The 27,646-nt window shown below is 35.1% G+C and overlaps 5 protein-coding genes across 5 annotated transcripts; all 5 read left to right on the top strand.

Annotated features, from left to right (window-relative positions):
* The first annotated feature begins 728 nt into the window (after positions 1-728).
* LOC115455825 lies at positions 729-9,145 on the top strand. Its single transcript, XM_030184568.2, has 3 exons — positions 729-965; positions 5,304-5,397; positions 5,710-9,145. The coding sequence occupies exons 1-3, from the start codon at positions 853-855 to the stop codon at positions 5,869-5,871; spliced, it is 369 nt and encodes a 122-aa protein (XP_030040428.2). The 5' UTR covers positions 729-852; the 3' UTR covers positions 5,872-9,145.
* Positions 9,146-9,581: 436 nt separating this feature from the next.
* On the top strand, positions 9,582-12,213 carry LOC115455873 (3-oxoacyl-[acyl-carrier-protein] reductase FabG). Its single transcript, XM_030184634.1, has one exon. The coding sequence runs from the start codon at positions 9,619-9,621 to the stop codon at positions 10,390-10,392; it is 774 nt and encodes a 257-aa protein (XP_030040494.1). The 5' UTR covers positions 9,582-9,618; the 3' UTR covers positions 10,393-12,213.
* A 3,148-nt stretch (positions 12,214-15,361) lies between these two features.
* On the top strand, positions 15,362-17,623 carry LOC115455880. The gene is made up of 3 exons (XM_030184644.2): positions 15,362-15,642; positions 16,591-16,774; positions 17,329-17,623. The coding sequence occupies exons 1-3, from the start codon at positions 15,447-15,449 to the stop codon at positions 17,471-17,473; spliced, it is 525 nt and encodes a 174-aa protein (XP_030040504.2). The 5' UTR covers positions 15,362-15,446; the 3' UTR covers positions 17,474-17,623.
* A 992-nt stretch (positions 17,624-18,615) lies between these two features.
* On the top strand, positions 18,616-20,637 carry LOC115455876. The gene is made up of 5 exons (XM_030184639.1): positions 18,616-18,803; positions 18,869-19,202; positions 19,281-19,337; positions 19,873-20,034; positions 20,542-20,637. The coding sequence occupies exons 1-5, from the start codon at positions 18,770-18,772 to the stop codon at positions 20,579-20,581; spliced, it is 627 nt and encodes a 208-aa protein (XP_030040499.1). The 5' UTR covers positions 18,616-18,769; the 3' UTR covers positions 20,582-20,637.
* A 3,079-nt stretch (positions 20,638-23,716) lies between these two features.
* On the top strand, positions 23,717-27,294 carry LOC115455885. The gene is made up of 6 exons (XM_030184672.1): positions 23,717-24,060; positions 24,134-24,251; positions 24,328-24,995; positions 25,064-25,301; positions 25,749-25,794; positions 25,916-27,294. The coding sequence occupies exons 1-6, from the start codon at positions 23,967-23,969 to the stop codon at positions 27,227-27,229; spliced, it is 2,478 nt and encodes an 825-aa protein (XP_030040532.1). The 5' UTR covers positions 23,717-23,966; the 3' UTR covers positions 27,230-27,294.
* Positions 27,295-27,646: the final 352 nt, after the last annotated feature.

The raw sequence follows: 27,646 nt of genomic DNA, 5'->3' as shown, positions 1-27,646 counted from the left end.
CTGTCATAAGCCGTCCAGTTCTAGCTGTATGAATACTAAAAAAATATGTTCTATAAAAATAAATGAATATGAAAAGTTAACAACAACAATAAAAGGCTTTTAAATCATTAAATTGGATGGTAGAGCTGTCAAAGGGTGGGCAGTGGCAGCGGACGTGGTGAGTCCCCCGCGCGACAGCGGCGCGGTGCGACAGGACGGCCGCCTTCTCCAGCCTCCTGCACGGAACTCAATCATTAGTGTGCTCACTCAATGTGAAAGCGATTTCATCCCCGTCAGCTCCGCTTCTTTGAAACTGACGCAATATTGTCGAAAGCAGGAAAACACTTTACAAAAAAAAATATTGCCCGAGACGCGGTGAAGAAAATGAGGACGGAATGCCAGGAGCCAATCGAGCGAACGAGTCTCGCTGGCAATACGCGCTCGCGTTTACGTTATCGATGATGTTCCCTGCGGAAGTGCTCCGGCTGTAAACGTAAACGAGCGCCAGCCCGGTTACAGGCGCCCGTCGCCCGCGGTTGTAAACTCTAGCGTCTGAAACAACTTCGTTACAACTCTGCTTTGTTTTGTTTCTGGCCCGCAATATTAGTTTTAGTCAAAAAGCTATTTTTCAACCCGCCGTCGAAAGGCTTGTAAAGTTTTCTAATTTAGTTAATTCGTACTCAACGTTTCGTGAAGCCCTCGTTTCTATTTCGGTTGTATTGGAAGTAGCGGTTACGTAAAATATTACTTTGTAAATTGCGCAATGATTGTAGAGATAACATCGGCGCAAATTGATCTCGGATTGGAACCTTCGTAAGTTTTCCATTGTTGGTAGAATCAATTTAAACGAGTGGTAATTTTGTGCAGGTGCTGATGTTCCCGGAAGAAGGCTGGGCGCGAAGCGCGTCGTCTTCCTACTGGACATTGCAGCCGTGCTGGTGGCGGCGCTCCAGATGCAAGGTGGTCGAAGTGGCGGGTACCAGGAGGTAAATATTCTGGAAAAATACTACATAAATTGAGCAGTGTTTCCTTTATTATTGTAATGCTAAACATGTATTGGTATTTCATAAATGATAATTACTGTATTATCAAAATAATGTTTAAATTCGCTGCAACCCCTAGCTGAAAATATATTTATATAATAACAATAATTCTTAAAATTAATATCCGAATTAACGCTACAAAGGAAATTAAGGTGTCTAAAGGACAGTGAAATTAAAACTTTGTACTAAATGGCCTCACGGTTGTGAATAGGAAACACTCTATCACGTTAAGTTGGTCATTAAGCACGATTTTCGCAATTAACCGCTTTGCACGCCGACTCAGGTGAGTACGTAAAGGTGAGCTCACACCACTGGAAGCGACGCGGTGCAAAGCGGCGCAATACTTGCTCAAAGGCGCAGACGCTGTAATTTTGTTGTATAATGTACAACTCTTCTAGATTTAAGATTCAAAAGACTGAAACGAAAACCAACAGCTATATTATTAACAAATTCCTTTTGCCTAACCTTCCACACTATCGTGCGGAATCTGGCACGCCAGCGTTGCCGACACGGTATGACAAACGGCGGGAGGCGTCCGGGGCGCAATTATCGCGCGATCACGCAAGCACTGAGAAGTGGCGTCGACGTGCCTTAAATAAACATCGCGAGTGGTGGGAAGCGCCTTTTTATATAGACAGATATGTGAAGAACAGGTCGCATTGTGATAAGTGCCATGTTTGCTATACCAAGGGGTGAGCGCCGTGTTTGCTCATAAACATTATTGCCTTCAAGAATTTTAGTTGTAAATTCCTGAAAACGTATGTGTAAGATTAGGCACAAATCACCCCTCCGTTCCCGAAGGGATAGACAGAGGTGCAAATAGGGCACCCACTTTTCGCCTGCGAGTAACGTCTCATCATATCATAGGAGACGACTGGCGAGGGTATAGCCATATCAGCTCATATTCCTAACTTCGCGCAAATATTGAGAGAAAAACCCCCAAATTCACTTTGTTCAACCCGGGATTGGAATCCGAGACTGCCTAACCCAGCCGTACCGTGAGCGCAATAAATGTACGCCACCGAGGCAGTTAGATGTAGAATATGATTATACTTTATGATTTAACATCTAGTACCAATGTGCTCCACCGTTGGCTTTCAACTATGATACGCATAAAAACCATTTAAGTAATATTTAAATGATAGAACAGAATTGTGTCCATAGTTACCAAAACATGGATATTTAATTTTTTAAATAACTAAAGGGATTTTATAATAACAATTAACACATTTTAGCTCAAGTTAAACATCTAACGAGCGTAAGATTACCGCAGAACGGTTGTACGCGAGGGAAAAACGCGGGTATTTCGACACAGAGAGGCGCAGCGCGTGGCTAAGTGAGGACCGTTTACATTAACGATCATTGCCGTCCGCACTACTTTGCCTAAACGATTCGTATATCATGATACCATCCGCAGATCTACACGGAGACTGCTAGTCTCGTGGATTAATGTTTTATATCTTCTATTTTGAAGGATATTACCAAAATACCCTAGGTGGGAATGTTAATTTAGTTTTAGTGATAGTTATTTGAAATATATTGATCAAATTACCGTAATATATAACCTTACTTAAACTATGTACATAATAACATAATAGTACTGATAATGTTTAAAATTATGCATTTCTATCTGTCGTATTATATTCACGAGATTTCATTTAATTACACAAAAAATGTATAAAAACGTATTACCTAAGAATTTATTTTACTCAGCACTAAGTTGAGCAATAAATCTTTATATGCGAAATAATTAAATGTTTGAATAAAACTATGAAAGTGTTCCTTCAGAAAACTAGAATAAAGTGAAAACTTTAAAGTATGAAAACTAAGTTTGTTTTGTACGAACGCTGCTAGACCAAGTCAGACTTCTAATGAACAATTCAAATTCAAGCACTATCACACCATTTTAATACTAGTTTTCATTCGCTGTACTTGAGGGTTCCCTAAATGTTATTAGTGGCCTTTATTTATCACCTTAAATTAAGACAAAACACATAAGAGCTTAATTATCCTGTCTCATATCATATACGAACTAAATTCGATTTATTGTTGCTGGAGATCAAAGTTTTTATGTAAAAAAGTTTTTAATTTCGCCATTTTCTTAAGTTTGTGTAATTTAATTTTTAAGCAGGTTCTTTGAGGATCTTTTCATATTTAAACTTCGGAAATACTCATTGCTTGGAGCAATGTTTCGAAACACCCATTTCACACAAGTTTCTAACAGCTTATTGCTAAAATACGGATATATCTTGCACACATGTTTTACTTTGCAAGACCTTTCAGAATTCTCTTCCTCATCGCGTACGAGCAAAGTCTGCTACGATCGTTTACTACCGGTCTCATGTCCGAACGAAATGTGTAGAAAATGCTAAAAACATCTCGAACTTTCTACAAATGAACTATCAAAGTTACCACCGCGTTTTCTACAAAATCATCTAACAGTTCCATTGTAAATAAAGGACTGTAGCTTCAATCCCCAAAGTGAGACAAATATTTGTTTCGTGTCTGGCTGCAATGAAGGCGAAATATTTTTGTAATTCCTGATACCAACGACACAAGACTTGAATCTTAAAATAAGTATACGTCAGCATAAAAATACTATTATGGTCATTTTTGCAATTCTCTCCAAATATTAGGTTTTACACTATCTTTAAAAAGTTATGCTAAGTTATTAAATAAAGCATTTTCAGATACTATAAAAAGCTGGTAACACAGTAAAAATCTAAATGTGGTGCGGTTAACTTACCTCAGACCTATAAAACCATTCCATTCCGCTAACCCGTAATTACCCAGTAAACTATTACCAATTTGCGAGAACTGAGTTTCCTGGACTGTATAATGGGGTGGAAAACTGGTGCGGGAATCATAAAGATTTTTAATTTGACCGAGACGTCATGGCGGACATAAGACGCTGGACGCTATTACCCGCTGGGCGCCATTACAAGGCCGTTAGGGCTCTGTTAGGTACGTGTTGGATTCGCGCCCTACTAACTGGAATACGTGATCGGAGTTCTTACTGCGAATTCTCAAACTCATCAAGACACAATAACTCCCTCTCAACTTTTGTGTGCTGTGTGATTGTGCATTATGCAAAATTATTAATTTTTATTATTACTTTCGACTTGTTATTTATATTCCACATGCTTTATTTTTATCGTCATTCGACAAGTTACATATTGTGATACCATTTACACAAGTTATAATACGGACCAACGGGTGTGAGCGTGGAATAGTTTTTAGTTTCACATTCGGAGGTAAAAGCATAGGCCTGTTTTGCCAAACGGCATACAGTTTCCGTCTGATATATGAAGCATAAATAACAGTCATAAAGATACAAACGTAAATTTAATACCTACGTACCACTTACCACAACGTCTGCAATATATCGTACAATAAAATTTTCAACGCCATAATTTTCAACTAACTACCAATTCGTTACATTGTATGATGCAAGACCCAAATATACGTAATATCCATTAGACTAGGAGTAACTGTGACGTTCGCAGTGAGTATTAACGAAACATTCACACAAGACATGTTAACGCAAACAAAATCAAACTGTTTTGAAGCAAAATACGTTTAACATAAAACGAATCCTAAAATACTTTTTAAACTACCTACGTAATTCGGAGAGTAAAAACATTGTTGTTTTAGAACAAGTCCCGAAACATGAGTAACGACCTGTTTTTGGTTGAAACTATTAGTTATTATGAAACCATGTGCCATATATAAATCAGGCCCTGTCGCCGGCGTATTACAGGCGGCTGCGGTCTCAGGTAAGCTTCCTTGCTCGCTAATTCTTGCTGGCTTGACAAACGACCCCGCCGCCTTATCTCCTCCTGAAAAATATAAACGAAAATTATATTTTCCAAGACATTGTAGCACGTGAAACAGAACACGTTCCTAAGCTTATAGTAACTACCTCTTTAAGTCACTACTAGTCTTACTAGTCAAATAAAAATAGTTTAGTGTTTGTGTTTCTTGAAGAACAATGGTTTTTCGTCCACAACTCCACGATCTTTATGATTTACAGTATAGTAGTACCAAAAATCTCTAAATGATGTGCGATTTTCACAATTGTTAATTAGCATAATACTTTACTATTCTGCGATTCTTTCGATGGGAGTTAAGACTGTGTGATACAGAATACAATTTAAGTGTTTTTCGTACAACAAGACGTATAATCTGACTGTACTAGGTACTCTGTTGTGTACTAGTTCGATAAGTCAGGAAATAACCTCTTACATAATTGAGTATATTAAACACATTTACTTGTTGCAGACACAGCACCCACGCACAAATGGTCGTGAGCGGTGTGAACGCTGTCTACATCGTCGGCACATTCAAACATCTCGGCACCGACGCTGATTTTAAGGTTAACTAAACATATTTATTATTTATAAAAACTACTAATACAGTACTAATACTATAGAATATACGTTTGTTGCAATAGTTGCACTACCAACGAACTTCAGTGAAGCATAATATATGTTTTAAAAATACCCACTGTTTTCGAATTTTACATGTTCCGAATTTCACATGTTTAATTTTGATAAAATATAACCAACAAAGACAGCGAATAAAATACCCATACTTCGTATAAAACTTAATTTAATCCATTTTAACTTTTGGCAGAGCCGACCTTTCATGTTGGTATCAAATAAATACACGTCCATTTTGTCTACAGCTGTACCTGACAACAAATGTAACACAAGCTGATTTCAACATGGGGTACACGATGACTGGGACCCTGGAGCGAGGCAGTCGCACCACCAACACCTTCCAAGTGACGCACTTCGCCGTCCTGCGCCGGTGCGACCACGACGCTCACCATCTCAAGACATCTTAAATAAGTGTTGTTTGAAAAATGGTTGTGTTATAGAAATTGATGTTAAACTCAGGATAGTGAAGAGGCTCTGAAATATGTCAGGGCTATGGAAGTTACTGTAGAGATTTGGCTAACACGCCTGCATATAGAGCAAACGAGATTGCTCCCATGAATTTAAAAATATTTTTTTCATCTTCAAAATCTCACGTAAAATAGTGTCGTTTACTTGAAATACATGACTTAAGGCCTTAGGCCTTACCGCCAAGGACTATAATATTTTCCATTTTTAATCGAAACGAAATTGCAGTAAATATTATTTTATCGCACAAAACTTCGCCTATTAGTTTATGCTGATAACTTCGAGCCTGAAACACAATTTAATAGTCAAACTAGATTTCTTAATTGAGTTAGTCATTAGTAATGATCTCAACTATTATTTTCTAGTCATTTTCTAAGTCATTCTTTTTCTTAGGATTATATTGCCAAGCGATATGACGATCTCATTTTAAGCATTTATTTGATTATTATATTAGTAATCATATTTAATACATCGTTTTATTATAATCATAGATTTTTTGTTGTAGAAATGTAGGAAAACTAGTTAATGTACATAACTTATCCCCTTATATTATTAATTACGATATTATGTACAGTCGCTTCGTAGTAGTAGATGTAGAAATAATTAATAATTTATTTTTATAACATTCTTGTATTTAATATGTAACGTAGAATTATATTCGTTTTTAATGTGCAGTAGGGACCGAGTAAGGCATTAATACTTTTTATAATATAATAATAAGTCCGGAGTCATGCGTACCTGCCTTATGTTTCATCATTATAGTAAAGAAAGCCGTCTGGTGTATTACTTCAATGTAGGTAATCGTAGTATTTTGGATTTTTCTGTTCATCGAAAAAATATTGATAAGTGAATTGAAATTCATTTTAAAATGGCTGTGAGCGAGATGTAGTGTGGCTCCTTCGCGCTTCGGTGAACAAAATAATAATATATTGGACCGCTTCGTACATATATCGATCTGAACCTCTCGTTTTGTAATGTATTCGAGCAATGTGGACATATTTTGTTTTGTCCATGTACAATTAAATATTTAATACCACTTACCATGAATATCACCATTCGATATCCTAAGCAATTTTTTTAAATTTTCATATTATACGAATGATAAAAACTTTATCGAATGCGGTACAATAGATCGTAACTAATTATCTAGACGGAAATCTTTCTAGAGACAACTAATTGTATTAGACGTAAGTGAAATCTATGCATTAAGTTGTTTGATGTAAAAGGGTTGATGAATGCAAACGTCCAATATCGCACTCCCTCCAGTGTTTACACACATCATTTTTGTACAAAATTACTATGTATTTTATGGCTCCTATTTGGCAATTTTTTCTAGTAAGCAGTAGTGTATGTAACGATTTTTGCTCACGTATCACGTATATTTAGTAATTTTTTTACACGTGCATAGTATTTTCATTCATTAGAATATTTCATTGTGCATTTTCCTGTGGCTAACCTATATTTTTTATTATATGATATAAAATTCGTAGGAACGCCTCAGTTTAGGATCGAAACTTTTCTGCAATTGGTAAAGACTAGTAGATGTTTTTGAATTCGACCGCTTCAAGAAGAATAAGGCATTTAGTACTTAGACTTAACCTGAATGATAAATTAGGATTTAGTAATTTTAACCCTAGTAAGTTTAGGTGACGTTAATCCGGGTGTCTACCGACATTATTTGTTGTTTAAAATAGACCCTAATGATTTCTTAATTAAAATATGACGTATCCTAAAATGGCTGCCACTTATTGCTACTTTTATATCACATTTCAAATGAACTAAACTCATTTTATATAAATTATATTTATCTTATTTGTATTGTCAGGTTTACTGTGGAAGGGTGTAGAGAACAGTAAATATTTCGAATGCCCTGGCATACTAACTGTTATTGTTCCTGAACAATAACAGTCTATTGCAACCGTGGCCCTACGAATCACGTATCGACAATAATTTGTCGAGATTGCTTACACTACTGCATTATACGATAAACATTATCCGAAATAGACTCTAAAGGATGTACTACGTATTAAATAGTTTGCACGTTGTTGCAGTGATAATTGCAATGTATTTAGTATTCATTTGACTATTGTCTTGGTATTAATTCTGTATTTCGTGGATGTTGTATATAATTCACAGTATAAATTGGAGTAGGCCTTCATAGGAATTGTAAGCAAATATCGCTGAATGATCTTAATGAGAAATTTCCTGGAGAATTCTCCGCTGTATGTTCTATGCATCCACATTCCAATGCAATTGATGTCTATTAACAATTAATTCTCTGATAGATTAAACATAAAACAAAATGTTTCTAATAGTTACTGATGTACAGGAAATATTTTCATTGTAATCTTCTCTTGCAGGTGATTTCTATTTTTTCGTAAAAAAATCTTTATAACATAATATCAAGATTACAAATTGTCTTAATTAACTCAATTAAAATACATAATATAATTAAATAATCATGTTCCAATTTCTGTAAATGAATATTAATAACAAATTCATAGATATTGTAATAAGCAACCCACTTTAATTATAATACGGATAACTTTATCCAGTAATGGAAATGTTTCATCACATCCATACTAATGTTGTTGACTAAACATAAATATGCAAATGGTACACCCGATACAAATCCCTCTTGGGAGTAAACCGTTTCTCTCTTCAAGTATTAGTATCACGATCCCTGTATCTTAGAGCTCAGGGTCTGTCCTGATCACAAACTTTTTGAATTATTTAATTATGTTTAAAAGAATAATTTCTAATTTTTACTATTATACACGTGAAAGGTTATAAGGATGGAAAATTTGGTACACAGAGTCCTTTATTAACACAATCTATTTAACCCGAAAGGGTACATTAGGACTCTTATTCCGAGAATGGGTTTACGCGAGCAAAGCCGCGGGAAAGCCAGTACGAAATAAAAACAAATATGTAAATGGATGTTAAATAAAATGATACACGGTTGTGAAGTAAAGCTGAGGCAAATACATGTAGTTTAATGCTTCCCCTGCAATTCCCATTAGCAAAGTGGTTCAATTAAAAATATTTACACAGCTCGTGACAAACAAAAGTACATGCACATCCATTTAGATCTCTGTAGAACAAACTAGTCTGTTTACTTAAACGTAGTTCAAGTATTAGTCGTAATTAAAGTGCCAAAGACAATTAGGGAGCTTTTAATGTAAGTTTCAATTTAATGTAAGACTATTGTAAATAACGCGCTTCTAATTTGAATGTTGTCTTTCGTATGTCGAAATGACTCAAATAAATTGTATAAAATTATGTGAATGTGTTTTATTTACATTTAAAATCATATTGTTGTCCTGCAATAATATACATTTGTGGTATAAACTACCAAATTAATAGTCTGATGAAGAAGACAATAATTAACATAGGCTGTCACGTAACATTCTATTGAGTAACTGTCCACATTTAAAACTAAGAAGAAATAAAATACTCAATTTGCACCATCCATCATATATTTTAATAAAATACATAATACATAAATGACAAAGAGTTCTAAAAGAAGTGTGGACATACGCGTGTGCTGTCATCAGATACTGGCAGTTTCACTTTGTGGTTACGTACCGGCAAATACGGAAGCGTTACATTACCGACCGATGTATAATGAGCCTGTTATTCCATTCCGCCGTGCTGGACACTCAGTCGCCATTCAGCTCCTGTACAGAATGTGTTTCCACGACAAAGTTGTTTTAATTACCGGTGCTAGCTCCGGCATAGGCGCCGCTTGCAGTTTAAAATTCGCGAAGTCATCTGCTTTACTCTCATTAATCGGACGGAATGAGGAAAACTTAACCAACACCGCTAATAAATGTGAAGAACTGAGTGGTCTGAAGCCGTTAATAATTGTAGCCGACATAACTATGGATGAAGATGTACAAAGAATCGTTAGTGAAACCATAAACAGGTACGGACAGATCGACGTTTTGATTAATAACGCCGGAGTTTCATCAATAGAGGGAATACAAAAGGAAATGGATGCCTACGATCACATAATGGCAACCAATGCGCGCGGTACGTACCATCTCACGAACGAAGTTATTCCCTACCTAATAAAAACAAAAGGGAATATTATAAATATCTCGAGCATTCTCTCGATGAAGCCGCTACCCATAATGACGGCTTATTGCATGTCGAAAGCGGCAATTGATATGGCAACAAAATGTCTGGCTCTAAAACTGGGGTCAACAGGAGTCAGAGTGAACGCTGTCAATCCGGGCCCTGTAAAAACCGATATGTTCAAAAGAAGTGGATTAACGGAAGAAGGCATCACTCAAATGCTTGCAGCTGTCGAAATGAACGCTCCGTTGAAAAAAATAACCCAAGTTGAAAATGTTGCTGAGTTGGTGAAATTTCTTGCAAGTGATAAAGCGAATTGTGTGACTGGGTGTTGTTACGTTATTGACTGCGGAATATCACTGGGCGACGACGGTAAATATTGAACATATAAAATTTAATCAAGATTCACGCAAACAAAGCGTAAACATGTTTCAATTTAAATATTTTTGCCTCTCACTTCTGAGACTGAAATATGTTCATAACTCCGATAACGTTGTTGAAGACAGCTAATTTCTCAGTGACTTTCCGCCGAACAAAGGCGTGGAAAGATTAAAATATGTTAAGCGGTGTATTAGGGCTGGCAACAAACAAAGGCCGCCAGACCGAAGTGCTGATAAACACTGTAAGACGTTCCCCCGGAGTTTCGACAGAGACTCGTTTAGATTGCACCACGAATTGGAGTATTTTCCCTTAAATATCCGTTCTTTTCTGGCTCGTAATTGAGGTAATACATTCAGTTATCTGAAGCTCGTAATCCTTCCCCAGGTGGGAGGGTGTTATCTCGCGTTAATTTCATCCCCGTAATCGTCACGCAAATTGATTGTGCTTACACAGCAACACTGAAAACAAAGTGAACATTTAATTAGTAACAAACGCAAAAGCGACGAATAAATTTCAACGTACTTTTAAGCCTATTGTAAAATAGGCGCCTTGGCGCAGCGGACGGAAAGTCGGCTTTGAAACGTGAGAGCGGAGTTTGAATCCTGGACTAGGATAATTAGGAGCGTGATTTGTGCCGGGATATTACAAACTATGTATAAATATAAAGTGTTGGTAAGAAGCATTCTAATATTCCAAACTATTAGATGTAAAAACACAACCAATATAATATATGATCCAGATCCAGCTTCTAAGTAACGTATCTAAGTTCTAACGTTTATAAACAATAAGATATTGATAACCTACAAGTTATGTCTATGGAACAACTCTGTAAAGTTATTAATTTCCAATATTTGTATAGGAACTTGGCAAATTTTAATTTAATAATCGAAATACTGCAGCGACATATTATAAGACTTAAATTGAAGGTCGGACGTATAATATGCGCGACGTGACTGACTATGTGAAATAATATACAGTGTATAGTGTGCGTTTATTTCTAAAAAATATAAAATACGTATTGAATAAAGCCTTCCTCTTCACCATTTAAAAGAAAATTAAAACTAAAACGCACGTGACAACAATAATTTCAGTAATTTAGATAATTCTATAAATGGATGGTGTGCACAGGTAGCAGGCACCGCAGCCAACGCGGCGCTCGTTACCATGAGCTATCGCAATGTCGGCATTATCCGCAATTAATATAATTCCCTAATTTATAAACGTTAAGCGTCGAACGCCCGCCGCCCCCTTGTTATTGGGCCAAACCACGGCTTTCAATTATGTACCACCGCTAAACCATGCCACAGCACAGTCTAATGAGCAGCACCATCGATATACTTCGGCTTTTTATACACCACTCTAAGTTTAGTGAAGTTCAAATTTGTTGATTGTCGTTAGCGTCTGGTCGGTAAAACGGTTTAGACCTTATAATATATTTGTCTAGTTAATAGTTATTAAGTACTATGCTAAAATAGGTATTAAGTTCTAATAAAAGTAAGAAATTCGACTCGAATCGTAAACATGGGTTGATTATGCTTTAAATTTATAGTAACTTATACTTCTAATGGCTTTTAGAAAAGTTTTTGTGAAGCGTATTATAAGATAGACCTATTTTATTCTCTAGTTGTTACTTTGTTTTCCTCCAAACCTCGTAACTTATCAATGAGTATCGTAAACTCGTAATTATCTCTGTTCGGGTGGATTTATTAACACGCTTTTTTACGTTTATTGTTACTTACAGTTTATGTCTCCACTAATCTATAATTATGTTAACATTTAACCGTTAATCGGAGAAATGAGAGAATAAAAGGATAAGAACACAATTTCTTTTTATTTTATGAGCCCTCGTTTACGTCGTTTGCTTACATGAAGAGATATCGAAATGAAAAATTTTGGTAAGAACACAGCATTTTACAAGGCAAAATAAAAATATTAAATGTTAATTTAAAAATGCTCTTACCGTTTCATGATCCACTGAACACAATACACGATCCATATTACTTCAACACCTGACATCGTTATTTCGAGCACTCTAATCTCCTTTCATAAGGCACTATCTCAGTATCCCTGTTCATATAAAGGAATATTTAACGTCTGACAATTTTGAGGTGAATTGAGCATGTTTTAACGCGTCGACTGCACAGCACGTGCGGGCTTAAGACTGCATTATTCTGAGCATCTACGTGTGCCGCACTCAGTTCATGTTTACGAGAATATTAAGCTTGTGTCGTTCGTGCCGCTTCATCTTTATACCCGATGTGCGAGAACATTCTGCGTTTGTGTCGGGTATTACATCGGGTTGTTGTATGAAGTCCCATAATATTTTCTTTCAGTTTATGTGAAATATGAATTATAATAATTAGTCAAAATAATATTTACTTTAACGTGATTTTTAACTAAATCTTGTGTTTTTGATAGTCGTTTAAAGATTTTTTTATGATGCAGTTATGTAATGAGATACTCGAATACCTAACTCTTTCATATGTAATATGTATTAATTAAACTAGTTTCATGATATTATCAAGAAATATGAATTAAATGCTGTTAAATACATTACAAATTCAGTCCCCGCTGCATAAAAATACAGAAACGTTAAAAATAAAGAAAGGAACGTAGCGTATATTTGTTGACCCAAAGACAATTTCGTACGTAATGTCGCTTAAGCAAATGCACAAAGAAATACAATGCTGTAATAAGTAAAGGACGGCACAGTACACCCTCGAGAAGTGAAAATGAGCGTCGCTTGCACTAGATCGCCTTATTGGTCATCTCAGTTTCAGATCACGTCGGACGTCCTATTTGCTGACAGTAATCTTGAAGACTTGCCAGCTAACCCGCCTAAATATATTGGAAGTATAGGCCCAGGAGACCGAAGAGGCTCGGTGGATTCGGTTCATGGTGATCATTCCTTGTTTTGTTAAACTTGGTATAGGAATATAGATGTTGCGCTATTTTAAATAAGGTTAAGTTTTGTGTGTGCCAGTTTTGTTTTGATACGAAAGGGCTGGACAATCGACAGGCGTCTATTTAACGAGCCGGCAGATCACTTCGATTGTAATTTGTATCGCACGTGTTGGGAATGATTTTTGTTTTCCTTTGAAATCTTACGCAAATGGTCTGAATTGACACGATAGAACAATATATTACAACATATTACTTAAATACCAATTTAATGACCCACATCGTCCTTACCATATAAACATATGTTGCTTCTTTATTGAAATTTACTTCTACTTTATTTTATTATCTATGTCTCAAGTACACAAGAAACGTGTTCCGTTTCGTTAACATAATCCAGCCTCTTCCAATAAGGCAATAAAGTTTTCTTGGAAATAAGAATAAGAAATAAAAATGTGGCACGTAATCATATTTCATCAAGAAAGCTATTTTCCGCCGGCGGATCCGTCCCGTGCCGTGATGTTTATGTCCCTTATGTGAAACGGCACAATTTGATTTCAACAATACTAAATAAACAACAACAGTTCAAATACACTACAAATATGTTTTACAATCAATAAGGTGAAAAATATTAATGTGGAATGTTAAAAGTATAATGAATTTTTTAGAAAATAGAATTTGAAACTATCAGTGTTTTTATTTATGAAAACTAAGTTAAATAGGTAGACTCACCAACATTTTCAAAATACCTTAATAACTCAATTAAATAACATGTACCAACACAACTAAAATGGCACACCAAATAATTTCAGATGAAAATATTTATGAAAAACCTTAATTAATATCCGTAAAGAGAATAAAATCCACACAATTCATTCATAGCTGGCGAGCCATGCGCATCAGAATTATGCTGGAGCCAAATTGGAGGGACTTCAAAACCCACAATCCATGGTTTCGGTGTTTTTTGTGTTATAGTGCAAAAACATACTACGATTTTTTTTTATTTCTGTTATTAGTCAATTTAAAATATGTTGCGATTTAATCAAAGGATTTTTTTTTTATATTTTCTCATGTAACTATGTTATGAGGATTTTAAAATTAGACGGGTCAAGGGTTGAGTTGAGAAAAAAATGAGTTTACTTTTTATTCCGAAAATCAATGATTCTATATACCTATTTTAGAATAAGGAAGAAAGATTTCCTCGGCTGTTGATAATAAAAAAGCTGGTTTATTATTTGTTTCCATCCTTTTCCCTATATTTTATGGGTCAAAGTGCAATACGACACACTTGTTATGGGAAGGTACCTACACGTTAGATGTTGTTTAACAAGCTGTCGGGTATTAAATATCGTTTCGTCACTATTATTTCCGCATTACTATTTCTACATACTGAGAGAATTTTTCCGACTTTTACCAAAATATTATTAATTAATTGTACAGGTGTTTCGCAATTTTTTAGAGATTAGGGTTGGAATCGGACAAGATCACCTATGGTAATTTATGTAGTATCATCCCATAACGACCCATAATGTACAAACGTTATTAGATATGTTTCAGCCCTTCACCTAATGGAACGAAGATTGGCGAGGGGTCTACCGGCTAACATAATGTGAGTTGTTTTAAGGTAAAGCATTTTTGAGTACTAGAAAGCAACATTGGTTCACGATAATCACATTTTTTATTGTGTTCTTTTGGCCCATAAATATTGATGAACTAAATATAAATTATATTTACGGATACGCAGATTTAATACGCCGAAACTTAAACTACATTATTATAATATTTATATGAGTTATTTATTTCGACTAAAATTATTTAATCATGGACGCATAGATTGTAATTGTTCAAGGACGTATAATGTTTAATATTTATCCTCTGAGAAAATACAACTTAGAGGACGAATATACTAAATAGCATAAAATTATACTGAAATGAATACATCCATTAGAAACCCTTATAGAAAATACCCAATTAGACACATCGAGGCAACGTTTACAATATCAGAGGAACGTGACCAAGCCCCACCTCCCAAATTACAACGCAAGCAATAATTCAATCAATCGCGGCTTAACCGGCTCTCTCCATGTTTACAAAACACACAGACCCTTATCGCGCCGTGACGACCTTATCCACCTTATGAAGACTTTCCAATATTATTATGATAAAAGACATACGACTTTCCCATTGTTTCGATTTTCAGCAAAACGAAAAATATAAACAATGGCGGATAGTTCTCTTCGGGCAGCGAGCAAGTCTGGTTGTGTGCGGATTTAATATGAATTTTGCGATATGTATAACTTTCGCCACGTGGATTCGTTACACCACCTGCAGAGATGAAGACAAGATCATGAAAGGTTGTAATTCGCCTAGAACTCGCACCGCAAAATCTTAAGAATTTTCTTCAGACAAATTTCCACGACTAAACTGTAAAATAAGTTTTGCAAAATGCGGGTATTTTGTAAGATCTGTTCGCGCTTTATACTTTCCAACAAAATGCACTATTAAAGTTCAGTTACGTACTAACATAAAAGCAAAGTTTACGTAAGAATAAACGCTGAAATTCAGTATTCGATCTAATCTGTTCGTGCTATTGTCGAAGTTTAGTTTAGTACAACTGTAAGTCTGGGCTAGCTAGTGGTCCCCGAGGGAGCTTTAATGGACTTGTGGAACCGACAGCAAAAGGAAAGAAATCTAGTATCCCCAACTAGATTTATACCTTTTAGATATCAACAATGTCCTTAGAGATATAAAGGTGTGAAAAATGTTTGCTAAAATTATACACTCTGTAATAGTGTCATATAATATTCTATTTATATCAAGCATATTATAATACCTTTTTAGTTTAGCAGTAAGTTTTTAATAAGTATTGAGTGATTTGTTTTTATAGTTATATTACGTATTTTATAGTATTAATAAATTCAATACTTATAGCATATCCCTCTTATTCATAAACGTTTTTTATCTAAGGACGGAGTAAAGCTGTGATAACAAGCCTGTTTTTCAGTGACCAACGGCACTGAGAAATAGACATAGGGCCGTTGTGATTGGTTATTATTGTTGTATTTCAATATTAGCCAATCACAACGGCCCTACGTCTACGCACTGTGAAGACTGCCATGCCGTCAGCACTGAGAAACAAACTTGTTATCACAGCCTTACTCGGTCGTTCGATAAAAAACGTCTATGAATAAGGGGGTATGTCTTTACACGTATTATTGGCAACGATTTAACATATGTTTCAGATTAAATATCTGCCCGGTTAGAGAATTTTTATAAATGCCCTATTAACCAAATAATTCCAGCTTGTTTCTGGCCAAACGAGGTGTACGAGCCGTGTTTCGGTGGGTGCGCGGAGGTGTCGTGCGACAACCCGCGGAACCACTTGCGTCCCTGCTACCCGTATTGCGAACCGGGGTGCGTCTGTGAAGAGCCTTACGTGAGGGACGACCGGACACACCAGTGTGTCTTGCCGCAGGATTGCTCGCCGTTAGTACACATAACAAATTATCTATCTTTGAACAATAAATACATTATACAGTTAATTTGACTTAGCGTTACTAATGATACCAAATACTTGTCTTTTCTTCTGCTAACATTGAGCCAAAAAAATACATAAAATTATAAAAAAAAATCCGTAAAATTTCCGATTTTGTTTTTTAAATTTTTTAATCACTTTGTAGCAAATTGCGAAAGTGATGTGTTTGTGAATGTATTTTAAACTAAAAATGTAATGTTGCTGTCTCAACAAATTCTATTACAGTAATAATCATGACATAAAGCCGGGTAAATTAAAAATTACTTTTTATTGAAACTTATTTTGTGTCACATTTACGGTTACAGTAACTTATGGAAAAGTACTTTTTTCAAAAAGACATGTATTTCTTAACATTCTAAATAAATACAATCAAAAACTATTCAATATCTTTAAAGAATTGCGTAATTTACAAAATTAACTATTAGTAAGTAAATCGTATTACTAAAACGTATTACGAAGCGAAACAAACATTAATGTACCAACAAATTTGTTCCCTAATTTCCAGAACTCAAATGGGCATCCCCGTCCCAACAAAGCGTGTAGACAGGACACCTGCTCCGAAATACTCGAGCAGGACTCGAGGCCACGGGAAGAGGGACGACATACCCGCAGAGTATTCGGAGAACGATCATACCGCCTCCCAGCAATAAAGTGGAAGACTTCAAACGACCCTCTGAAGTGTCCAGAATGGGCAATTACTTCAATATAGTAATTGCGCCGCCGCCTATCAAAGCACTTCAGCCGAGGAAAATTATACAAAACGAGGCTTTCAGATCACCCATTAAAAGAATTTAAAACATTGTCCATGTTTTTATTTTACATTTTATTAAAAAAAAATATATGTTTATAGTAGTCGTAAGAGCAGTATTATGTTATTTCTTGTAGAATACATAGAATTCATTAGACCTGATAAAAATTGGCTAGCATCACCTATAAATACCGAAAGTTCCAAAGAAATCATGGGTAATCTTTGAATAAACTACTGGGGTTCGGGCCCATGGTAATGGGCTATTTCACTGAATATAGAAATGGGTGAGCAAAGGTGTCAAGCAAAAAAAAATAATAAATTTAACTCATACTAAACCAGACTAGTTTCAAAAGCATAAAGTTATTTGCCTAAATAAAAGACCTAATGTGCAGTTATAGGGAATAAACAAGTCTATTGCAGATCCAGGACTTGGGCTGAGGGACAAACTTAATTAAAATTTATTTGAAAGGTTCCACTTTTTTTTTACAATCTTTCACAAGAAATAGTAAAAAATAGTGGGAATCGTGTTTTACATTATTGTAGATTGGGTTACAACACTATTAAACTTTCAATGTTATTTAAATTTAAAAAAAAACGATGATAAAGTATTAATTAGTAAAATTACTCGATATTTTTCAAAACTAAGAGAACATACAAAAATATTACTCTATTCTCGTTTTACAATAACATTACCTATTGTTCCTAACTTTTACTAAATTTCTTGCAATTTATTAAGTAGCCGATGTTATGTGTAAAAATGTTATGCTAAAACTATATTTTTTTTTAATAATAGAGCTACTAATACTATCACCCGTATTTTTTTACAATAAAATATGCAATATTACATGGAACGCAACACGGAATAATACAATATGGGTTTTAAAAAAATGTGTACTTTAGTTTTAAAAATAGAACAATATTTATAGAGTTTAATAACAGAGAGGATTATTTTAGAAATGTTCATAGTAAGCAGTAAATAAGCCAAAGAAAAACAAAACAAGAAGCAACAAACTGTTCGTTTGTAGACTATTTTCCCTTAGCATCGATAACGTCTGCGTGCTCACGTCCGCTGAACTCTACTTTTTGCTAAACCATTTTAATTGTCACTGATCGCTCGTCGCAAACCCGCAGTTTAGAGAAACGAGCGAGTAAACACCAGTGCCGTTTCCCAATATTATGTGTTCACGACATATTTAAGATGAGAATATTATTGCTTTTAGCACTTCTTTTGTGTAAGTGTACTTTTATAATTGTTATTCTTGGCGGACAATAATCTAAAAATAAACATATATTACAGATAATATTGTAGCTTTCGCCACACGATCCGGTATTTATGATTATGAAGATATCGACGGAAATAAAAGACATTCGCTCATAGACGAGAGAAGGAATTGGAGGAAAAAGACTCTACTGAAATCGGAAGATCATAAAGACTGGAGCGGACGAACAAGACACGATTATGATAACACACGATATTTAGATGAAGATTCTAAACCGTTTAATGGTATAGAAAAACAGAGAGATCAGGATCTGTCACTGTATAGAGGTCCACGGCATTATGAAGATATTGAAAAATTAAGTGCACCATCAGCACTCAAAAGTTCAGAATTAGGTCATTCTTCAGCATTCATGTAATTATAATTAAAGTCAAATTAATTTCATGCGCAATCTCAAAAGCGACACTTTTATGAAATTAATTAAAATTTCAGAGATAAAGAACCTGAAAAGAAACCCGTCGCTCTGAACTGTGAAAGGCCGCACGAAAAGTAATTACTTACATTATAATCAAAACGTTTGAATAACACAAGTTTTCGAATGCTTTAAATTTTTCTAGCCGTAATAATGGTATTTAACTAACAAGAGCGAACTTTTTTTTAAATAACTTTAATACAATCCCAACCAGTGTAATTATTACATCTTTATCTGTATAGACGCTGAAACTGTTAACTGTTTTGTCTCTAAAGACACTTGCTTAATATAGAATCAATAATAATTAATTCTAATATTTTTGTATTTAGAATATTATATTTCCGTAATTTTAATTTAAAATCTTTGTAAATTTATCGTTCGCTTTAACGGTGAAGGAAAACATCGTGAGGAAACCTGCACATCTGAGAAGTTCTCTATAGAAATTTCGAAGATGTGTGAAGTCTACCAATCCGCTCTAAGCCAGCGTGGTGGACTAAGGCCTAATTCCTCTCCGTAGTAGAGGAGGGCCGTGCTCAGCAGTGGGCAAGTATATAATACAGGGCTGATATTATTATATTATTATTATTTATTTCCGTAATTAAATTCTCCTAGATATGAAGCGTGTTTCTCTGGATGTGCATCAGTGACGTGCGACAATCCTCGAGATCGTCTGCGGCCCTGCTACCCATTCTGCGAACCTGGATGTATATGCGTTCACCCGTATGTCCGGGATGATAGAACACACAAATGTGTTCTACCTGAAGACTGCACAAAGTAAGACATTTGTCAAGATTTATTAGTCTTGCGCGATTTACTTTTTATTCAGTCTTAGAATGGAATTGAGGACTTATCTGGAAGTTTTTTTTAACTGATTAGGTACATTGATACACTTACGACCAAACACAAAACTATGAAAATCTAGATTTATACAAATTACTAGACACAATTGATAAACTCGAAATAATTTTCAAAAATAGTAGGTAAATGAAAAAAGCCAGTCATCGCGCGAAAGTAGATTTAAAATGATGTTTGACCAAAATAATTAATTCAAGCAAACTACGTCGTTTCATAAAATTAAGCTCGCCACTAATTAAATGCCTCTTAATGGAGATTATCTCAATGAATGAGGTGAAACAGAAGTGACTTTTTGGAAGCCCTGTTTCGTTGCGGTTTTCATCGTAACAAAAACAAGAGAATTTCGTTTTTAACATCAAGTTTTATGTTGACTGTATGAATTAATGATCACGATATAAATATTTTTAAAAGTCATGTTTTTTCCAGGGGACTAAAAGGAATACCTGACCTAGGCGAAGACATTTAAATTTGATTTAAATATTATAGCATCTATCAAAATATAAATAAATACCTACGTTAATACTGATATTTTATTTCATTGCGCCTATTACTAAATATTCCAACAGCAACAACCGTTCAAAGCTTTCACATGCTAAAAGATTTAAATGCGGTTTTAAATTGTTCTATGCATTGTTTACTTATGTTAGCAATTAGAATGACAACAATATAGTCCCAGACTATCTAATAAGTATAAGTAATGTAATGAATCTATACTATTATATAAAGCTGAAGAGTTTGTTTGTTTGTTTGTTTGAACGCGCTAATCTCAGGAACTACCGGTCCAAACTGAAAAATTCTTTTTGCGTTGGATAGCCCTATGTTCGTGGAGTGCTATAGGCTATATATCATCACGCTATACCCAATAGGAGCGGAGCAGTAATGCCTAATCTCAGGAACTACCGGTCCGAACTGAAAAATTCTTTTTGCGTTGGATAGCCCTATATTCGTGGAGTGCTATAGGCTATATATCATCACGCTATACCCAATAGGAGCGGAGCAGTAATGCCTAATCTCAGGAACTACCGGTCCGAACTGAAAAAATATTTTTGCGTTGGACAGCCCTATGTTCGTGGAGTGCTATAGGCTATATATCATCACGCTATACCCAATAGGAGCGGAGCAGTAATGGCTAATCTCAGGAACTACCGGTCCAAACTGAAAAATTATTTTTGCGTTGGATAGCCTTTTGTTCGTGGGGTGCTATAGGCATCACGCTATACCCAATAGGAGCAGAGCAGTAATGGCTAATCATAGGAACTACCGGTTCGAACTAAAAAAATCATTTTGTATTGGATAGCCCTTTGTTCGTGAAGTGCTATAGGCTATATATCATCACGCTATGACCAAATAGGAGCAGAGCAGTAATGGCTAATCTCAGAAACTAGGAGTTTGAACTGAATAATTATTTTTGTGTTGGATAGCCCTTTGTTCCTGGAATGCTATAGGCTATATATATCATCACGCTATACCCAATAGGAGCGGAGCAGTAATCGCTAATCTCAGGAACTACCGGTTCGAACTGAAAAAATATGTTTGTGTTGAATAGCCCTTTGTTCCTGGAGTGCTATAGGTTATATATCGTCACGCTATGACCAATAGGAGCGGAGCAGTAATGAAACATGATGCAAAAACGGGGACAATTTATTAGTTTTGAGAGCTTCTGTTGCGTGCGCTGCATAAACGGTTAAAGTTATGCAACAATAATGTATGACGGGATTGTTCCTCTTAAAAAGTTCTACAAAAATATATCATAAAACAAAATCCCCCGCTGCATCGGTCTGCCCGAACGTGTTAAACTCAAAAACTAACCAACGTATTAGGATAAAATTTGGTATGGAGACAGTTTGAGACCCTGGGAAGAACATAGGCTCCCGGGAAAATATATAGCGTGACTTTTATAACGGAAAACATTAGCCTGAAAAACTTTATAACGCGGGCGGAGCCGCGGGCAAAAGCTAGTTAATTAATAAAGCGGCGATAGGCTATTTGGGTGTGGAACGGAGTGCCGAGACGAATGTCCGCAGGTCCAAACCCCAAGGGCACGCACCTCTGCCTTTTCTTAAGTATGTGTGTATTGTTTGTGAATTATCCCTTGCTTGACGGAAAACATCGTGAGGAAACCTGCATGCCTGAGACGTTCGTTATAGAAATTTTGATGGTGTGTGAAGTGTACCAACCCGCATTAGACCAGCTTGGTGGACTAAGACTTAATCCCTCTCAGTAGTAGAGGATGCCCGTGCTCAGCAAACAAATGGCTCAATATATAAAACAAGGCTGATATTATTATAATGTAATGAAGTAATCTGTAAATTCATATTTCTTTAATAGTTCATTCATCAAAATTAGACAAGACAAGATTTTGTATTAATGGACTTTAGTACCTATTAAATTCTCCAGTGGAATCAGAAATAATACTTACTGACAGCCAAATTACAGAACTTCAAAGGGAACCCTTAATATTCTATTGTCAGTAACGATCATTAAAATCAATATTCCACTTAATCATTTACCGGATTTAACACCTTTAAAAACCACTCAAAATTTCACTTAGTAAGCGCTGAACAAAATAACATATTAGTATATTTAATAATAAATAAATAATGCAAATTAATTAAAATAAATAAATCTTTCGTTATTAGTTATTAAGTTTATAACTAGTATGACGATTCATTGCAATGGCCGTACACGTGACAAACGTCCCGAGCTTGTAGTTCGTTCTGGAGTCACACGGTATACCTCCAAATAGGCAGCATTGTATAACATTGGTTACGTAAGATTGGTTTTTCTATTTTAAAATAATAACAAAGATATTTTTGAGACTTTCCGGTACTTTGCGTAACATAATTGTGAATATTAAATAAAAATTGACACTTTAGTGTTACGTAACTTTTAGGAAGGGGGTACTGAAAAGGTTTACGGCACGTTATACGGGGGGCCTTAAAAATCTTCAAAAATTGCGGTACGTACTTGAACGGCCCCTAATTAATAAGAAAATAAAGCTAATTTGTACGAAGCCCTCAATGCGTAAGTCTAATAGTACTTATCCGGGTATTTTTATTTCTATTCCATGTGACATATTGCCAAAATATATAGTCTTCCTTTTTTTCTATTACAGTTAATGATTGTAGAAACGCATCTTGCCTATCACCTCAGGCTGATTGTGGTCACGCTAATGTAACAATATATTAAAAAATATAACAAATACAAATAAATTACCATATTTTTAAAAAGGTATAAGTACGACATAAGTTTATAAAAAAAATATTTTTTATTGTAAAGTAGTCAGCAAATTCTGATATCAATAACTCTAAAAATGACACCAACCCGAATATTTAATATTTTAGTCGAGTTATATCCATGGCGAATGTATAAAATCTGAGTTGAATAATATGTAATTTATGTAAAATTTATGGAATGATCAAATTTTTTTGATGAAGTCATACATTATAATATAAAACAAAATCTATTCGAAATATTTAAAGACTAATACGTTTTGTCTAGGTTTTTCAAAGTCATTCTTTAATTTTTTTTATGTAAACATGAATACATAGTCATAGTAATCAAGCATTTTCCAAAGTAATTTTATCAATTCAATATACGTATTGTGTCGTTCAACAAAAAGCAGTAATAGAACCAACTCATTGTTTGAACACCGGCACAAAAACATGGTTCAGTTCATTCTGTAAACTTGGTATTATGTGGTAACATTCAATTTCATTGCATATTTTGTAAGAGGTTTTTAATAAATGAATAAGTATGTTTATTTTGTAATGAAACTCCGTATAAATATACTGCAATGTTAACAACAATGTTATTAAATAAGAATGTTATTAAATGATATGTAAATTTTAATGGCTCTCAGTCTAAAAAGCATAAAAGCCATCAGGCTTTTGTTAGTAGTGTCCCTTTTTCCGTTCTGTAGGAGTCATGGCAGCACTACATACGGTAAGTTTTTGTGATTCATATAGGTACCTCTACCCAATTATTTTAATAAATAATGACATTGTGCACTTTACAGAATGTGGACCACACGGAAGGTTTGAATATTGCATCGATGGCATCCCAGGATGCGTTATAGGATGCCATTGTCATCCTGGATATTACTTTGATACCGACACCAAAGTATGCGAACCTAAGTATGTATTTTTGAGTGCAATAATGAGCGAGAAAATAAGAGATTATTTGAAAGGAAACAACTGTTATTTCTTTCAGTATAAAATTAACGCAGGAGTTCAGAAGAAGTTACCTACCGGAGCCGACGAGGATCCAAAATTCGATGTACGATTCTCACATAGTCACGACTGACCTAACTCCCACAGTGACGAATCAAGTTGATGCAAAGATCGATGAAATTGCTAAAGATGCGGATGACCTAGGTGATTGGTTATATAATCAGTTTTTTAAAACGATTGAAAACCAAGTCATCAATAGTACCAGTGACAACGAACCAGTATTAACCAGAAGAAGTGGTGTCGAACTTAAAAGAAAATCCAAACGTAGGAGTCGTAAACGCTGGAAGAAACTAAGTAAAAAGTCAAAACATAAAAAGAAAGGTTTAAAAAGAAAACTACTACGAATTACCGAAGATGATAGCTTATTTGACAGCAGTTCAGGCTCTACTTCTGATGAGGATAGCAGCTCTAGTTCTAGTGAAAGCGATACAGACACTTCATCTGACAGCAATAGAAGTGACAAAGATCATGGACACAAAAAAATTATTATCTTTAATAAAAAACCGAAACCACCGTTGCCATCATTCATATTTCTACCAAACATGGATACTCCATTCTATCCACCAATTGGTCTACCACCTCCACCAGTCATCCCTATGTATCCATTCGTGCCTGTACCTCCGGTTGCGCCTAATTTTCCCTATTCAGGTATGTTGGATACAATTTATTCTTCTATTCTACATAAGCCACACAATAATACCATTTCTTTTTACTAGGGTTTACAGAATCAAGTGACAAAGCTGAAACAAATACAAGCACGACAGCATCACCATCACCATTACCTGCTACACCTAGTACGAAACCTGATAGCAATGGTGGAACTACAACAACTACGGTTACAAGTAGTGTTGATAATGTGTCTACTCCGGAATCAGCATCGAGTACACCAGCTACGGAGGATGAACCCGCCACTGATAAACCTAGCTTTAGATCAAGAGACTCGTCTCTGTATGGGTAAGATTTACCTACATTACATTTTGTTTAGGTAATTTAATGCGAGACTGAAATCCCACGATGTTTTTTCGTTTAATTATGTAAAGTGAACGTGGGAAGAACATTTCCTGTAGGGTGCTTTGCATCGCTGAGTAACGAGGAAAGCTTGTTAAACTATCTGCTACAAAACAGCTACATTACATTTGGCCTCAAGCTCTTCTGTTATAATATTTTTTTTCGCTTAACGTACGAGAGCTATAGTAATTTGGAAAATGTACGCCATATATGTTGTTAATTATAATTTTATAGAAAAATGTATCAAATTTTACAATTACTTAAAAAATTTATAAACTATACAAAGAAAATTGTTAAACGTAACTAATATAAACATACTAAATTAAATCTGTATTTGGTCATGTTTGTACAATTATATATTAGCATAATAACGATATATTTTGAATTTTGCAGAAAAATATTAAATTCTAAAAATAAACAAGCCCAACGAAACAAATTAGTAAGTATAATATTTATTATTAAGTAATATGTTAATAAATTATGACATTGCATGTAGAAGCATGTTTAAGTACGTGAAAATGTGCAGCTATGAACAGGGTCTGAATTTTTAATATTCTTAGTTGCAGAAATTGAAAGACAAAATAAATCGAAGAAATAAATTCAACCAAATGAGACAATTCACGGATGACTATCTAGATACGGAGGAACCACTGATAGGTCCTCTACCAAAATCCAATTTTGGTAGACAATTGCAATCAAATGCCATTGAAGAAGAAATGCCTATGGAAGACGTTGATTTTAAATATCTCACCGAATTAATACATAGAGTCGATTTTAATAACACACGTAAGCCACCCCAATATCCAATAAATGTTAAAATTCCTGTAGTGGGACGAAGAAGCTTCTATACCGATCAGAATATTTTACCTGGATCTATCCCAACGTACCTGACTGAAGGACCTCATCGGACAAGGACTAAAGAACCCGATAATACGTATTATTCTAACTTAGGCAGACAGATAGCTGCAATGATAAGAAAAATAGATACAAATGGTGAAAGACAAATTGACATAGAAGTAGAGAAACAGAATTCACAAATACCAGGACATCCCGTGTTCAATGAAAATAATTATGCCTCTCGAACATTTTGGGAAAGATCTGTTCGATCACCATTAACAACCTATTTTGAGCCACGTGATTCTAAGTTTACTTACTTAAATCATAGTAATGAAAATCTTTTCAACCTAGAAAATATTGTTGAAGTGGCAGTTACCACAAACCCACCCTTGAGCCTCCAGGAAATAGAAAATATTATAAACAAAATGGAACATTCGAAACCGACAGTTAAAAAGCCGAATAATTCAGTAATAACAATGCCATCTAGAAAGTCATTAAACGTAGATTTGTTGATTACAAATCCAAAGACTAAGAGTTGGAACAGAAATATAAAATCTAACGTGAGTACTGTAACGTACGAAAATATACCACCGCGTGACAATTTTTACCGCTTCCTGATAAATAATGACCGAAAGCCTACATTATCTACATTCGTTCCCACTATCAAAACAAATAGCTACAAAGGTCCACTTGATACTCATAACAAAAAACCAACTAGAAAACCACAAACATTTAACGATAACGCATTAAAAATCCCAATGATGGGTTACATAAAATTCATAAATAATCTACCTACATTAACAACAACCAAGAGGCCAGTCGTGCACAGGTTAAATCCTGTACCATATCATACGAATGGCAATAGCAATCGTAAGATAGCTAACTATTTCACTAACAGCAAGCAATACGTGTACGAGGGAACAGTCTACCCATACTTTTCAACCATCTTAGGAAAATATAATCAACCCGTAGCTAGACCTTCTAAACCATCGTACTTTCATCATGAATTACATCATTTTGACTATTTTGATGAATGATATTATCTCATGTTTGTCTGAAAATTAAATGTTAGAAAGTAAAATATTATTTACGAACAGAATATTTTGGATGTTTTAATCTAGTGAGTATTAACAATACCTATAATACTCGCAAGCTATAGGTAATAGAAGGCCGCAGTGCACCGAATACTACACAAACACTGCTGGGAAATATCTCGGCCAATTCGTTGTTATCGATAAATAATACATACATTACAGTTTATGCCACACTTTCAAACAAATCCAAACCGTTTTCACGAGGCAATGTATTCTCCATATTTCTCCTGTCGCATTGCTGAGCTCTGGATGAAGGGTAATCCTGTTGTATTCTTCACAGACAATTTAATTCCTATTTCATAACGTAGGACGTGTGTCGTGGCGGTCGGCGTATGGTAGAGAGCTGCAGATCTAGCCTGT

This window comes from Manduca sexta, chromosome 10, assembly GCF_014839805.1.
Source record: "Manduca sexta isolate Smith_Timp_Sample1 chromosome 10, JHU_Msex_v1.0, whole genome shotgun sequence".
Taxonomy (NCBI): domain Eukaryota; kingdom Metazoa; phylum Arthropoda; class Insecta; order Lepidoptera; family Sphingidae; genus Manduca; species Manduca sexta.
This window is presented reverse-complemented; position numbering and strand designations above follow the sequence as displayed.